At 42.4% G+C, this 14,723-nt stretch overlaps 1 protein-coding gene across 4 annotated transcripts in view; it reads left to right on the forward strand.

The window, feature by feature from the left end:
* DNAH7 (dynein axonemal heavy chain 7) overlaps positions 1–14,723 on the forward strand; it is a 214,745-nt gene that overhangs the window by 86,149 nt on the left and 113,873 nt on the right. For all 4 annotated transcript variants that reach the window (XM_061608175.1, XM_061608178.1, XM_061608177.1 and 1 more), the window contains 4 exons: positions 721–819; positions 11,696–11,944; positions 13,543–13,692; positions 14,376–14,558. In XM_061608175.1, coding sequence (XP_061464159.1) covers positions 721–819; positions 11,696–11,944; positions 13,543–13,692; positions 14,376–14,558 — 681 coding nt within the window. The remainder of the gene's footprint in view (positions 1–720; positions 820–11,695; positions 11,945–13,542; positions 13,693–14,375; positions 14,559–14,723) is intronic.

Genomic DNA, 14,723 nt, shown 5'->3' on the forward strand with positions numbered 1-14,723 from the left:
AGTGAAAGTCTAATAGCATCTGGAAGGCTAGAGGTTCCCCACCCCAGTGTTATGGCATTAAAGGCAAACGAATAACCACAAGTATATTACCATAACTTTGTATTTTTGACTTTAATACTTTGAAATAAAAAAGATGCGCAAGTGCCCTGATTCTTTGCCTGCTTCTTTGTACAGAACCTGTGATGAATATGGTGAACTTCTCCATGAACAAGAGTTTTAGGGATCACTGTAATGGCAGCTGTATATCTCCATTTCATACATGATGCATTCACCAGCACTGAAGTAAACAGGGAAAATGGCTAATGGGGCAACTCCATTTATGCATGACAGAACTCTAGATTAGACTTTGATTAGACTACCAAGCTCTGCAAAGCACACCTCCAGCGCTGAATGTTGTGACCTTGTCTTATAGTATGGTGCTCATACTGTACAATGCAAAAAATCAGGAGTTTTAAGCCAAAAAACACAGTAACATTTCGCACTAGATGTTTAAATGCAAACTTTGTCTGGCAGCATAATAGGTTCAGAGTTTTGTGTTCTAAAGATGCCCTGAAAGTTTAGATCATCCAAATCTGTAACATGTCAGTTACCCTAAAAAGTGCAAATCCGGCATACGTAAAGGAAATAGTGATAATGTCTAAAAAATTGGCATTTTATTTTATGTTGTTGGTAAATTGAAACAAAGTTTTAACTCTTAAATTAATCTCGCCTTTTTTGTAGCTGAAATATCCAGATGAAAATGAAGAGATTTTGCTACTTAGGTCCATTATAGATGTAAATTTACCTAAGTTTTTATCCCATGATCTACCACTTTTTGAGGTAAGGAACTTTAATAATGTAATCAGAGTTCAAGAGATCAGTGATATATACAAGAACCTATGCACTGATAAGGTTCATGGATGTAATGTCACAGGACAACCTGAGGTTATAGATAAATCTAGGAACATAGGAAGCTGCCTTATAATCCACTTGGATCATTGGTCCATCTAACTCAGTATTGTCTACACTGACTGGAAGTTGCTCTCCTGGTTCATTTATTTATTTATATGCTGCTTAATATTCAGAAGCAGTGTAGAAATTCAGACAGAGTATCTTGTGGAGATGCTGGGGACTGAACCTGGGACCTTTTACGTCTATTGTTGTTACTGTTATTGTTGTTGTTATTATTATTATACCGTCCTTGCCAAAATGGCATCTAAGCAGCTTACAAGTATAATGTGAGTTATAAAATCCATACATAATTAAAATACACAATAAACAAATTCCATCAAAACATTAAACACACCCAGAAGTAAAATATACAATAAAACAAGCCATTTAAGCATAACAATAAAGTTAAAAAACAATTAAAACCATTAGATCAGGAAGTTCAAGTTCCAGGAAATGCTTGCCTAAAGAGGTGTGTCTCCAAGAGCCAGTGGAATGTAAGTACTAATGGCGCCTCTCATATTTCAGCAGCGAGGGCGTTCCACAATACTGGTGCCATCAGTGAAAAAGCCCATCTCCATGTTACCCTAAGCTGATAATCTTCAGGCTGCGGCAAAACTACCTTGGTCCCATTTTATTTATTTATTTATTACATTTATATACCGCCCCATAGCCAAAGCTCTCTGGGCAGTTTACAGCAATTTAAAACAATAAAAACAAATATACAAATTTTAAAACACACAAAAAAATTTAAAAACACAATTTAAAAACAATTTTCTGATCTTAATGCCCTTACTGGACAAAGCATGTGTTTTTTCACTGAGCTGCTGCCTGTCCTCTAAATCTATGAATGCTGCAGATTTCAGCAGATGTAAAGGACAATGCTGTTTTTACCAAATGTTAGAATATATATTACACAGCCACGAAAGTGGCTGTATACTATAGCCAGCATGGATTTTTCGCATTCTGCAATGTTAAATTGAAAATACCCCAACATGCTGTTCTGATGCTTCCCATAAGCTCATTTCAAAACAAAACCTTACAAAACTTATAGTCCTGAACTCAGAAACACTTGCTTAACTGTCCTCTAAATCAGTGGTTCCCAACCTTTATGAGCACTGGACCCCCTTTATAAGCTGAAAAAAAATTGTGACCCCCTCCTCCCAGGGAGGCAGGTTGGCTGCCAGGAAGGAAGGGGGAAAGCAGCCTTTCTTTGCAGGCTTGCTTCTTTTTGCTTCACAAAAAGCCCTCCTCTCATTCTAAGTAAGGGTGTTGTCAGTAGCGGCAGTGCAAGGAGACGGGAATCAATGATAGTAATCCCCTCTTCTTCCTGGTAGCTCCACCCTCAGCCTCCTTTGGCATCTGCCATGTATTTTATAGGCAGATGCCTGCCCTTAGTGCGCCTGAAAGACACTCTGGCGCTTCAGCAAAAGGCCTCCCCTCTCGTTTGGAGCAAGGGGAAGGTGTCATCTGCAGCGCCAGTGGGAAGCAGACAGTGTAGAGGGAGTGAAGACTTTTTAAAAAAAATTAATAAATCATTTCTTTACTGTCCACGCCCCCCTCTGGATTACTTCGTGGCCCCCCTGGGGGTCCTGGCCCCCAGGTTGGGAACCACTGCTCTAAATTTTCATGGTAATACACAAAACAGAGAGAATCAAGAGTTCAAGGTATAAAAAGAGAGAAAAAACCAAACCCCCTTTTGGACTTTTTTCTGTCAGAGTTTTCATAATTTGTTGAAATTAATTAAAACTCAGCCATGTTCACAGGGTACATGTAATCCTATTACTGACCTTCATCTTCTGCAGTTAAAAAGTTAAAAAAATGCCTAGCTGATTTTTAATTAATTTAAGAAATTTATCATTGAAGTCAATGATAAGCCCAGGCATGCTCAGTAAGAACCAGCTGTCAGTGTTCTAAAAGCCAGACTCACAGCTGCTTGGCTTGGCTGATCAGGAGGCCACACCCACACCAGACATTGATTTCACTTTAGACAGTTGTGGCTTTCCCAAAAGAATCCTGGGAAGTATAGTTTGTGAAAGGTGCCGAGAGGAGACACTTACTCCCCTGAGAGAGCTCCAGTGGCCAGAGTGGTTTAACAGTCAGCTGCTCTGATTGAAGCTCTGTGAGAGGAACATGGCATCTCCTAGCAATTCTCAGCACCCTTCACTTCCCAGGATTCTCTGAGAGAAGCCATGACTGTCTAAAGTGAAATAAAGGTCTGGTGTGGATGTGGCCATGGACAGCTTTGGTTTAAATTTGGGTGGAAGGCTACATGTGCCTGCTGTAGAATATAAAGGTGGGGGAAACCCTGAAAAAGAATGATACTGTTCGCAATGTTTTCCTTTTGGAAAGGAAAGGGGCTTCCCCTCTGCCCAGTGCCCACCCACCCAATCTCCTCCTCTCCCCTCCCTGCCCCTCCCCCAGCTCAGTTTCACCTATCCTAACCTTGATTGCACAGAAATAAATCCCATTGAACTAAAAACGTATGCAAATGATCACTCACCCTCCTTTCTCCTCCCTCCTATCCCCTCCCTCTTGCCCCTGCCCCTTGTTGGGCTGTGACCCATGGGCATTACTGTCTCTAGTTGTTTTCCATGAAGCCTGCAAGTTTGGAGAAGTAACTGTTATCTCTTGGCCTGACAGTGAGCAGACATTCAAGGCCAGCGGTTGTCATGGTAACGTGAGATAGCAACTGGGAAAGTTCTAACAGAGTCTGTAAGTTGTGTCTTCTGCATATTGCCTCTGAACTGTGAGGCTGGTCTTCTGTGTATTACCTCTGAACTGAGAGGTTGTCTTCTGTGTTTACCCCCGGGGGGGGTGACTGAAGAAACTCTACATGTATTTACTCTTAAGCCTTAAGCCACAGTGTCTTAATAAAAGACTCTTAACATGCTCTAATGTTCTGAAGAAGTTTCTTGCTCAACTTAACTCCAACGTAATGTATGCTGTTTCATGCAACAATGCACACACGTCAACAGGGGTTATGGGCCCAGATCCACAGCGCATTACACAGGAGTAAGTTGCTGGTCTGAACGGCAGACGGAGTTCCAGAGGGCAGCTTGATTGATTGTACCAGACGGAGGTGAGCAACATGGCTGTAAACCTGTCTGGGGGAGGCTTGCCAATGGAAAGATTGACGGAAAAGAATTATGCCAGCTGGAAGCCGAGGATGCGGGCTTTGCTGATAAAAGAGGATTTATGGGACACAATAGATGGACCCACTCCGGCGGTACTGACTGCGGCCTGGACGCGTAGAGATCAGAAGGCGCAGGCTTTTATACTTCTGGCTCTATCTGACTCTCAACTGCTACACGTGAGAGATGTTACAAACGCCAAACAGATGTGGGACGTGTTGGAGGCTCTTCATGTGCAACAGACTGCGGGATCTAGATTGTGTTTGGCACGGAAGCTTTATCAAATGCGCTTCACGGGTGAGTGCGAAATGTGTGAGCATCTCACGGAATTCAGACGCCTGTTTGCTGAGCTGACGGACCGAGGCGTTGAACACTCTGAACTTCAGAAGACCTATCTGATCCTGGCTTCGCTCGATGGGACCTGGAATAATATGGTCATGGCTTTCGAAGCCATGCCTGACGGAGGTCTGAACGTTGCCTTTATTGAGGAAAAGCTGACCCAGGAATGGCAGCGGAGACAACAGGCGAAAAGTGCTGAGGAAAAGCAAAAAGCCAAGCTGAAAGAAGAAAGCAGCAGCAGACAGGAAAACAAGCAGGAACAGCAGAGGCTGAAGGCTTGTTTTATTTGCGGAGATCGACGGCATCTCCAGCGGGACTGTGCAGTCAAGCAAAACTCCAGGGACGGAGGCTTGAAGCAGGGAAGTGTGAACTTTGTTTGTAAACAGAAGTCTCAAGATTTACGACCTGTTAACAGGCTTCTTGACAGTGGTGCAAGCCATATATTAATTAAAGACAGGAGTTTGTTTTACACGTCTACAGATGAGCAGGATTTTGTGCAACTTGCAGATGGGTCACACAAAAGGGTGGAAGCCCGGGGACTGGTGAGATTTAATAAACTTGGGATAATGTCAGAATGTTTGTTTGTTCCAGAATTGGCTCATAATATTTTATCAGTTCAAAAACTGGTGGATTCTGGGTATTGTGTAACATTTGATAGAGGAAAATGTTTTCTGCAGAGAAGAGACAAAGTTGTCTGTCAGGGTTTTATGACACAAGGGCTGTTTAGAATGACCGTGGGTGTGAAGTGTGCTGATGCCTTGAGTTTAATGGGGTGGAAAGAGAATGACGGTCAGAGCTGTAAGAAGACAGCTGTTAAAAGCACACAGCCACAGTATTCATGTAATGCAGTCAGGCTGATGCCTGAAAGAGTGCATCGCAGCCGAGTTTACAAGCCACAGGGTAAGAGACGTGGCAAACATGCACCTAGAGCACAAGAGAATGCATATTTCAGAGCTTGGTGTCCAGAAACACAAGCGCAAACATTTAAACCAGATCTTGACATAAATCTGAAAGGCACGAAGACAAAGAGTCTGGTTTTGTCAGGAGCAAAGACAGGAGGTCTTGAATGTTTTGTGGATGCAGATCATGCAGGGGAGCTGAGCAGTCGTAAGTCAACCTCTGGCATAGTTGTGATGTGGCACGGGTCATGCATTGACTGGAGCAGCAAGAAACAAAACATGGTGGCTGACATAATGACCAAGCCTTTGTGTGAGGAGAAATTTGGCAAACTGGTGACAAGGCTTGGAATGAGTTCAAAGTTTGATTGAATAAAGTTCTAGTTAAATGTACAGAGATGTTCTGAAATGTACTGCAATGTACTGAGATGTAATATGGATCTGTATGATGCAATGTATTGAACTGTATTACCTTTGTATTGCTGAAATGCAAAAGTTATAGATGCAATGGAAAGTATTTGCAGTCTTAATGAAAAAAAGGGGGGTATGTTGGGCTGTGACCCATGGGCATTACTGTCTCTAGTTGTTTTCCATGAAGCCTGCAAGTTTGGAGAAGTAACTGTTATCTCTTGGCCTGACAGTGAGCAGACATTCAAGGCCAGCGGTTGTCATGGTAACGTGAGATAGCAACTGGGAAAGTTCTAACAGAGTCTGTAAGTTGTGTCTTCTGCATATTGCCTCTGAACTGTGAGGCTGGTCTTCTGTGTATTACCTCTGAACTGAGAGGTTGTCTTCTGTGTTTACCCCCAGAGGGGGGGGTGACTGAAGAAACTCTACATGTATTTACTCTTAAGCCTTAAGCCATAATGTCTTAATAAAAGACTCTTAACATGCTCTAATGTTCTGAAGAAGTTTCTTGCTCAACTTAACTCCAACGTAATGTATGCTGTTTCACGCAACAACGCACACACGTCAACACCCCTTCCCCTTCCTTTGTCCCTCCCTCCCCATCCCCTTCCAATCCCCTCCTCCCCACGCCCCCTCTCCACTCCTCCCCCTCCCCTTCCAATCCCCTCCTTCCCCTTCCTCCTCCCCCCTCCCCCATGGTCAGTTTTACCTGCCTTAAGCATGATTGTGTGGAAGTAAATCCCATTGAACTCAATAAGCATGCGAATGATCAAACCTGCCTTCTCCTCCTGCTTCCTCCCATCACCTCCCTTTTGATCCTTCCCTTCCCCATCCCTTTCTACTTCCCTCTTCCCTCCCTTTCTCCTTCCCTCTTCTCTCCCCTCCCTCTCCTCCTCCCCATGGTCAGTTTTACCTATCCTAACCATGATTGCATGGGAGTAAATCCCATTGAACTCAGTAAGCATGCAAATGATCAGACCTGCTTTCCCCCTCCTTTCCCTCTTCTCTTCCTTCCTCCTCCCCTCCCCTCTTCCTTCTTCCTCCTCCCCTTCCCACTCCAGCTCTCCCTCCCTTCCCCCCTGGTCAGTTTTACCTATCCTAAGCATAATTACATGGAAGTAAATACCACTGAACTCAATAAACATGCAAATGATCGAACCTGTCATTCTCCTCCCCCTCCTGCCTGCTCCCCTCCCCGTCCCCTCTGCCCTTCCTCCCCTCCCTCCTCCTCCTCTGCCCCTCCCCATCCTCTGTGGTCAGTTTCACCTATCATACCTATGATTACAGTGAACTCAATGAGCATGCAAATGATCAACCCATTCTCAGCAAACTTGGACAGGATCCCATTTCTTACCTCCCAGAATAAAAAGCGAAGAAATTCATTAATAGGCAAAACACCTTGAGGTTTAAGAACGTGCCTATAGCCAACAGATATTTCTATCAGAAAAATTGGGCAGCTATAGTGAATATACTAGGGGAGCAGGAGACCTGACCTTCTTTCTGAGATATTGTACTGCCCTACAAATTTGTCAAAATGCAAACACAATTTGGGTTGGTCTTTCACAGTCCAATCCACTTCCTGTGTAGCTTGGAAGAATTTGCTAACCTGTGCCTCTGAGCATATGGTGAGTAGTGACAACACCTGCAAACAACCCAAATAATAGAAACAAGACGTGCTGTGCTGATCTTGTTTTAGCAGGGAGGAAGCAACAATATTAAGATACAGTTGATATAGTTCAGATAGTCACTTTAAATATGTTTCATTTACTTTGCAATTTTGGTGACGTTTCCTATAGTAAATCATTTTCTTTTGCTTCTGTTCCTGTGAATATGTGAAGCACAGCAACACTTTGCAAAATATACACTAAAAAACTCCAAAAACAATTGTAGAATAATGGCATTCACTATGCTGTAGAATAGTCTCCAGTGGACATCAGGAGTGTCTCAGTTTGCACAAGATAAAACAGTGGGAGGTGAAATATATTCTAGCAAATTCCTAGGTGTGCTCTGTGTTTTTAATTGACCATGCCCGCCTTTCCTTAAATGAAGTGGTTTAAACATAGCAGGCTGAAAACATGCATCTGAATCCTAAGGGGGAGGGCGACTTAAATTTGGTGGCAACAACTGATGAAGGCTTGTGCACAGTAACGGGAACAGAGAGATCGGCTCTAATAGGGCCCAGTAACAGTCCTCAGAAAAATGTAGCAAGGAAGCCAAGCCATAAATCACATGGTCTTTGATGTCTGTATACTAATGCACAGAGCATGGGAAACAAGCAGGACGAACCTGAACTCTTAATACAGGAGGGTAATTACGACTTGATAGGTATAACTGAAACTTGGTGGGATGACTCCGATGACTGGAATAAAGCAATTGAAGGATATAACTTGTTCAAAAAGAACAGAAGGAATAAAAAGGGAGGTGGAGTCGTGCTATATGTTAAAAATATATATCCCTGCACAGAAATACAGGAAGATGAGCTTGGTAGCTCCACTGAGAGTCTCTGGATTAAAATTAATGGGGCAAGTAATAAAAGGAATGTGGTGCTTGGAGTCTACTACCGACCACCCAATCAAGGAGAAGATGAGAATGTAACGTTTGAAAAGCACAATTGCCAATGTTTTGAGGAGGCATGATGTAGTAGTAATGGGGGACTTCAATTATCCCGATATCTGTTGGGAGACAAATTCTGCCAGATACGGCTCTTCCAAGAAATGTCTGACTTGTGTTGGAGATAACTTTCTCCTGCAGAAAGTGGAAGAAGCAACCAGAGGATCAGCTATCCTGGACTTGATTCTAACCTAGCTCAAGTTGCAGGAAGCCAGATTTCAGCTGGACATTGGGAAAAACTTCCTAACTGTTAGAGCCATACAACAATGGAACCAATTACCTAGAGAGGTAGTGGGCTCTCTGACACTGGAGGCATTCAAGAGGCAGTTGGACAGCCATCTGTTGGGAATGCTTTGATTTGGATTCCTGCATTGTGCAGGGGGTTGGACTTGATGGCCTTATAGGACCCTTCCAACTCTACTATTCTATGATTCTATGATGTTGGACAGGCCAAGTTTTTCCCAACACCTAGAGTCATTGCTTAAGTAGCAACATATTGTAATCAGTCTGAGTTTACATCAGATTCAACTGTTAATGCACCCGAAATAGAACATAACCTCCAATTTGAAACACAAAAGGCCGTCTTCACCATCATGGACCAATAAAAAGACTTTGAAATTATTAAAATAAATTGGACACAGGTTTCTAGGATAAATACTGAGGGAAATAAAATTTTCTATATTAGATTCTCTGTAGAAACAATAGTAACAGGAAAGAAGCAAAGTAAGCAGAACACTAACAAACATACAAAAATGTAATTCTCCATCTTTGCAGATGGCAGGTGTTGCCACCACTCACCATATGCTCAGAGGCACATGTTACCAAATTCTTCCAAGCTACACAGGAAGTGGATTGGACTGTGAAAGACCAACCCAAATTGTGTTTGCATTTTGACAAATTTATAGGGCAGTACAATATCTCAGAGAGGAGGTCTGGTCTCCTGCTCCCCTGGTTCATTCACTATAGCTGTCCAATTTCCCTGCTTTTTAAAGTTTGATAGAAATATCTGTTGGCTATAGGTACGTTCTTAAACTGCACCTTTTGGAATGAGAACAGCACATGTGCATGAGCCATCAGCAGATTGCAGACACGATGTCTCTGTTCTCTCTGTGTCTCCAATCCCAGAATATAGTCGTAAATATTTTAGCTACAGTGAGAAAAAAATGGATGCTGACTGCAAAAGACATAAGCCCAAACATTTATTAATAACTCCTTGTCTTTGGGCATACAATAGTTTTTTTATGTGTATATCTTCAAGGCCTTTGAGACTTTTCTCCCCCTTTGTTTCTTACATCTGACAAACATTGTTTGTAGTTTACTTCAGCATGCCATAAAATATTGATGTAGTAATCTCAGACATTTTGTTGTTAAATTCATGTAATCTAGAACATGCTGTTGAGTTATCAAGAGAAAAATGTAGAAGTTCCCAAACATTCCTCTTTGTTTTAACATGAGTTGTTGAAAAGCTCAGTGTTGCCTTTAAGTAGAAATCAGCAGGAAGGAGGATGGTGATAAAACAGGATTAGTTAGCTGTGTCTCCTACTGGCTGTGGCTCTGCCTGCCATTGGCTCTGGCTCCATCTACTGTTGGCCTCCCTGCCTTCCGCCCTACAATTCCTAATGCAGACAAACATTAGGGGAGGAAGCTGCCCCCGAGCTCTGCTTTTAAGCTTGTCAGAGGCATTTGCAGAGCTTGGAAAAGTTACTTTTTTGAACTACAGCTCCCATCAGCCTAATCCAGTGGCCATGTTGCCTAGGGCTGATGGGAGTTGTAGTTCAAAAAAGTAACTTTTCCAAGCTCTGGGCATTTGTTGGAAACAGAGTGCTGGACTGGTGGAGATAAGTGACTTGCCTAAAGTTACAAACTGAGCACAAGAAAGAGGTGGGTTGTGAGCTCCAAACTGCTCTCTTGATCCAATGTCTCCTGCTGCAACGCAGCATTCATTTTATATAGAGAAAAGTAGTGACGCTGAGAAGCAAGTGACCTTACCAAGTCCACAAACAGATTGCCCCGCACCGCATAATAATTTCCACTTCAATTAAATTGAACTGGGCTCCTACTGGGAGGAAGGGCAGAATAATAACAACAACAACAATAATAACAATAATAATAATAATTACTATCCCCCAATTCAAATCTCACCTAGCTCCTCCCTCTCCAGAGTAACCTCACCTAAATCTCCCCCCTATTTATTTCTAGTTTTTCTTATTTTCCCTCACAGAAAGGAAGAAAATTCTTGTTTTCCCACTCTCGGTAAATGATCACAGCTAACTAGCTCTGTCTCCCCTCCCTTTTGTTCTCCCAGGTTCCTGCCTGTAGCTTAAAGAGGCAGGAAGACAAAAAGTACTGATCCTTCTAAAAACAGGCAGCTGGCCAGTCAACATCCAGCTGCCCAGGAGTGCCACCATGAGCCCTCTTCCTTGATTCACTCCTCTTCCTCCATTGTTTGTGCCCAGCTCGCTCTAATCTGTACTGCAGACAGCTATCCTTCATGCAAAACCCACTGTATAATTGCACATTTTTGTTTTGCCCTTAATGTTGCAGGGGCTTCAAGGGACATTTCATGGTGAGATTTGCCCTAGCTGAAAGACATCCTCAGTTTTTCCATTTGCACCCCAGAGTTGCATGGCCTTGCCATGTGCAAATGGCAGCCACACTTCTGTGATGCTTCAGAGTAGTGCCTCTTTAAGGATTTCCACAAAAAAGAGGGAAGGATAACAGCAACAATACTGGATGGGGGAAGGGGGTGGGGGAAGTGCCTCAGAACAAACACTCTGGGAGGCAAGGCGAATCTTGCATTTCAGTTCCTTCTCCCACTGGGCTGCCTTGGTGACTTCCAAATAGTTGGGTAGAATCATCAGATCTGGGCTCTGTTTGTCTCCTGCGATCTTCCATCCTTTTCCTGTGACGTGTCCTGCCTCTTCCTTTCCCTTTCATATGATGGAGAAGAGAGACAGAGGAAGAGAAAGCAAGCCATGCATACTGGCCTTGCCCTGCTGTCATGACCCGGTTCTGCACCTGCCCTCCATTTAGTGTTCCAGTGAGCTGGGACCCTGGTTGTGCACAGGAAAGAGGACAGTCTATGCATGTTTGGCAGGCTTCCTCACTGCAAACATTTCCCCAATGTGTTGATAGTATGAGGCAAGGCTGATAGGAGATGCAATGGCAGGGGTGTGGCCTTGCTCCCCACATAACTTTAATGGCATAGAGTAAATAACATCTGACTAGGGCTCTTGTTTGACAGGTTTCTTTTACAGCAATGTGATTCTGCTGCTGGTTTAAAAGGATTTTTTTAATGGGGGGGGGAACTATTTCACAAAATATCCAGAGACTGCCTGTGATAGTTATGTTTAAAATACCTTGTAATTTATCCTTTGACAGGGCATTACTTCTGATTTGTTTCCTGGTGTGAAGCTGCCGAAACCAGATTACAATGACATCCTAGAAGCCATCAAGATAAATTGTGATGAAATGAATTTACAAATGACAAAATTCTTTTCTGAGAAAATTTTACAGATATTTGAAATGATGATTGTGCGACATGGTTTCATGATAGTTGGAGAGCCCTTTGGTGGAAAGACATCGGCGTATCGGGTTTTGGCAGCTGCTTTGGGTGACCTGTGTGAAAAAGTAAATATATCTTTGTAGAAGACATTGTGTCCCAGACAGCAAACATGCTGTTTAAAACATGAAGCACAATCCTAACAATGTTTACCCAGAGGTAAATCCCACTGAGTTCAATGAGACTTAGGTTAGGATTGTGCTGTTAGGCTGCAGTGCTGTTGAGCTCAATGGGACCTAGTTTTGAGTAGATACATACAGGATTTTGCTGTAAATCTCTAGTGTGTATGCTAGGGGTGGGGGAGGAATTTGGTCCAGATCACATTTTGAAGGAGAACTTGCCTAATTTGCATTTTCTGAAACAATGCAAGAACCAAAGCACAGTCATCCTTCAAAATTTGCACTTCTCCAAATTTTGCATTGAAGTTCTCCAGCCAAGTGATGTGTACAAAATGCATGTGCTAGGGTAAAGTGTGCATATAAATGCATATATTAATAAAAATAACATACAAAATACATTATAGTAGGGGAAACTGCGTTACAAAAATGTGTCAGGCAAAATTGCATATAAAATGTGTAAATTAGGAGAAATTTGCACTAAAATGCTGATAAATTTTCTGATGAGAATTTTTTTAAAAGATGTGCAAACTGATATGGAAATGTAGAGTACAGGACTTAAGATTGGAAAAAGCAGAAGCTGGGAGAAACTGAAATTGACAGATTTGCCCATCCTTAATGCTTAGGTAGTGATGTTTAAACGTTTAAAACTTAAATGAGTGATTGCAAGCAGCACTGAATTAACAGAAATCTACAGGCAGATATTTAGATAATTGGTTCTAATTGGTCACTTCCCTGTTTGTTTGTGCAATATGTATATATTATTCCTGCTAATGACATGGTTCCTCCTGTCTTTACATCTTGTATCACTTTACGCCCTGTGTCAAGTTTTTCTCCCATCCAATCTGATCTTTCACTTCCTTCAAATAATCTGTTTTATCTGTCAACATGCTACTACTGACAGCATTCACCTAAGCAGCTAGAATGATGGGATGTCACAAGTAGCTGACGAGATGCTCATAACAACAAACACCTCTGACTTGTTACATGTGAGAAGGTGAGGGCCCTGCTTGGCCCATACCTTAAGCCAGCCTTTCCCAACCAGTGTGCCTCCAGATGTTGTTGGACCACAATCCCCATCTTTCTTGACCATTGGCAATGCTTGCTGAGGCTGATGGGAGTTGTGGTCCAAGAACATCTGGAGGCACACTGGTTGGGAAAGGCTGCCTTCAGCACTTGGCATTTTCTGCCTTCTCTTCTCCCTCCAAGCCCCTCCCCCCAGGTTACATGGGGCAGGAGAACCGGGAGGCTGCGAAGGCAGTGGCACCGCGGTAGGAGATGCAACTCCTTGATGAAACATTTTGTTCTTGCCAAGAAGCTACTGCATGCATGTTGGAAATGTGATACTAATGACTTCCATTTTCTTTGCTGTCATGAATGGCCAAACCATCCATATATATAGGGCATGTGTGTGTATGTGTGTGTGTGTATGTATGCATAGACAGATAGATATACATATACTGTAGTAGATACAGGTATAGATATATATATGTATTGATGAATTAAATGCATCACTGATTTATCAAATGCAATTCACTTTGTGTACCCAGGGGCTGATGGAGGAAAATAAAGTCCAGATTACTGTTATCAACCCCAAAGCTATAACCATGGGGCAGCTGTATGGACAATTTGATCCTGTCTCCCATGAGTGGTCTGATGGAGTTCTGGCTGTGAGTTTTAGGGCGTTTGCTTCTTCATCTGTAAGTACTCAGCAAGATTAAAGTATTTCAGCAGATACCTAGACATATAAACAATGTCTAGTAACGAAAAAGGGGGAGGGCTGCCTGTGCCTTGAAGGCATAATCTATGATAAAAAGCCCTGTGCAGAGTTTATGTCAGTTCTGTGATCATATTGTTGTAGCAAAGGTTAGAACTGTCACAAAAAGAAGGCATCTTCTTTGATAAATCTTATGAATTCTAATTGACTAATTATTTGGCAGAGCTTGGAAAAGTTACTTTATTGAACTACAACTCCCATCAGCCCAATCCAGTGGCCATGCTGGCTGGGGCTGATGGGAGTTGTAGTTTAAAAAAGTAACTTTTCCAAGCTCTGTTATTTGGTTACATCTGCCTAATCTAAATAAAAATAGTGCTTTCTTGTTTTTAGATGATACTGATATTATTATCATTGTTATTGTTGTTGTTATATTTATTACTCACCCTTCACCCTAAGGTCTGAGAGTGTCTCACAATAATATAAAATACAGCATTAAAAATAGTCTAAAACAAATTACAATGCTCACTTGTGCCGCAGTAGACACCATTATAGAAGAGGAATTCCCTCCTGTGTGTGAGAGAGGAAAGAATGCCTCTTCTAAGATGGTCTCACCCACCTTGCCAGTTCTTACATTCTTTGTACCAAAACTTTGTTCTTTCAACCCAGACACCTGATAGGAAGTGGCTTATTTTTGACGGACCAGTGGATGCAGTGTGGATTGAGAATATGAATACCGTACTGGATGATAACAAGAAACTCTGTTTGATGAGTGGTGAGATCATCCAGATGTCACAGCAAATGAGCCTTATTTTTGAACCAATGGACTTAGAAGTTGCTTCTCCTGCTACTGTAAGTTGGCACAGTTGGAAGACTGCTATTCAGTAACATTGGGATTGTGACAAGCCGCTGTTATGGAAAAATTTAATTTCCTGTTTCCTTACTTGCTGATGAATGGTGGCTTTTTAACATTGTTGGAATGACAAAAGGGCTAAAGTATTGTCTCCACCACTAAAG

The sequence above is a fragment of the Rhineura floridana genome, chromosome 2 (genome assembly GCF_030035675.1).
Source record: "Rhineura floridana isolate rRhiFlo1 chromosome 2, rRhiFlo1.hap2, whole genome shotgun sequence".
NCBI lineage: Eukaryota > Metazoa > Chordata > Lepidosauria > Squamata > Rhineuridae > Rhineura > Rhineura floridana.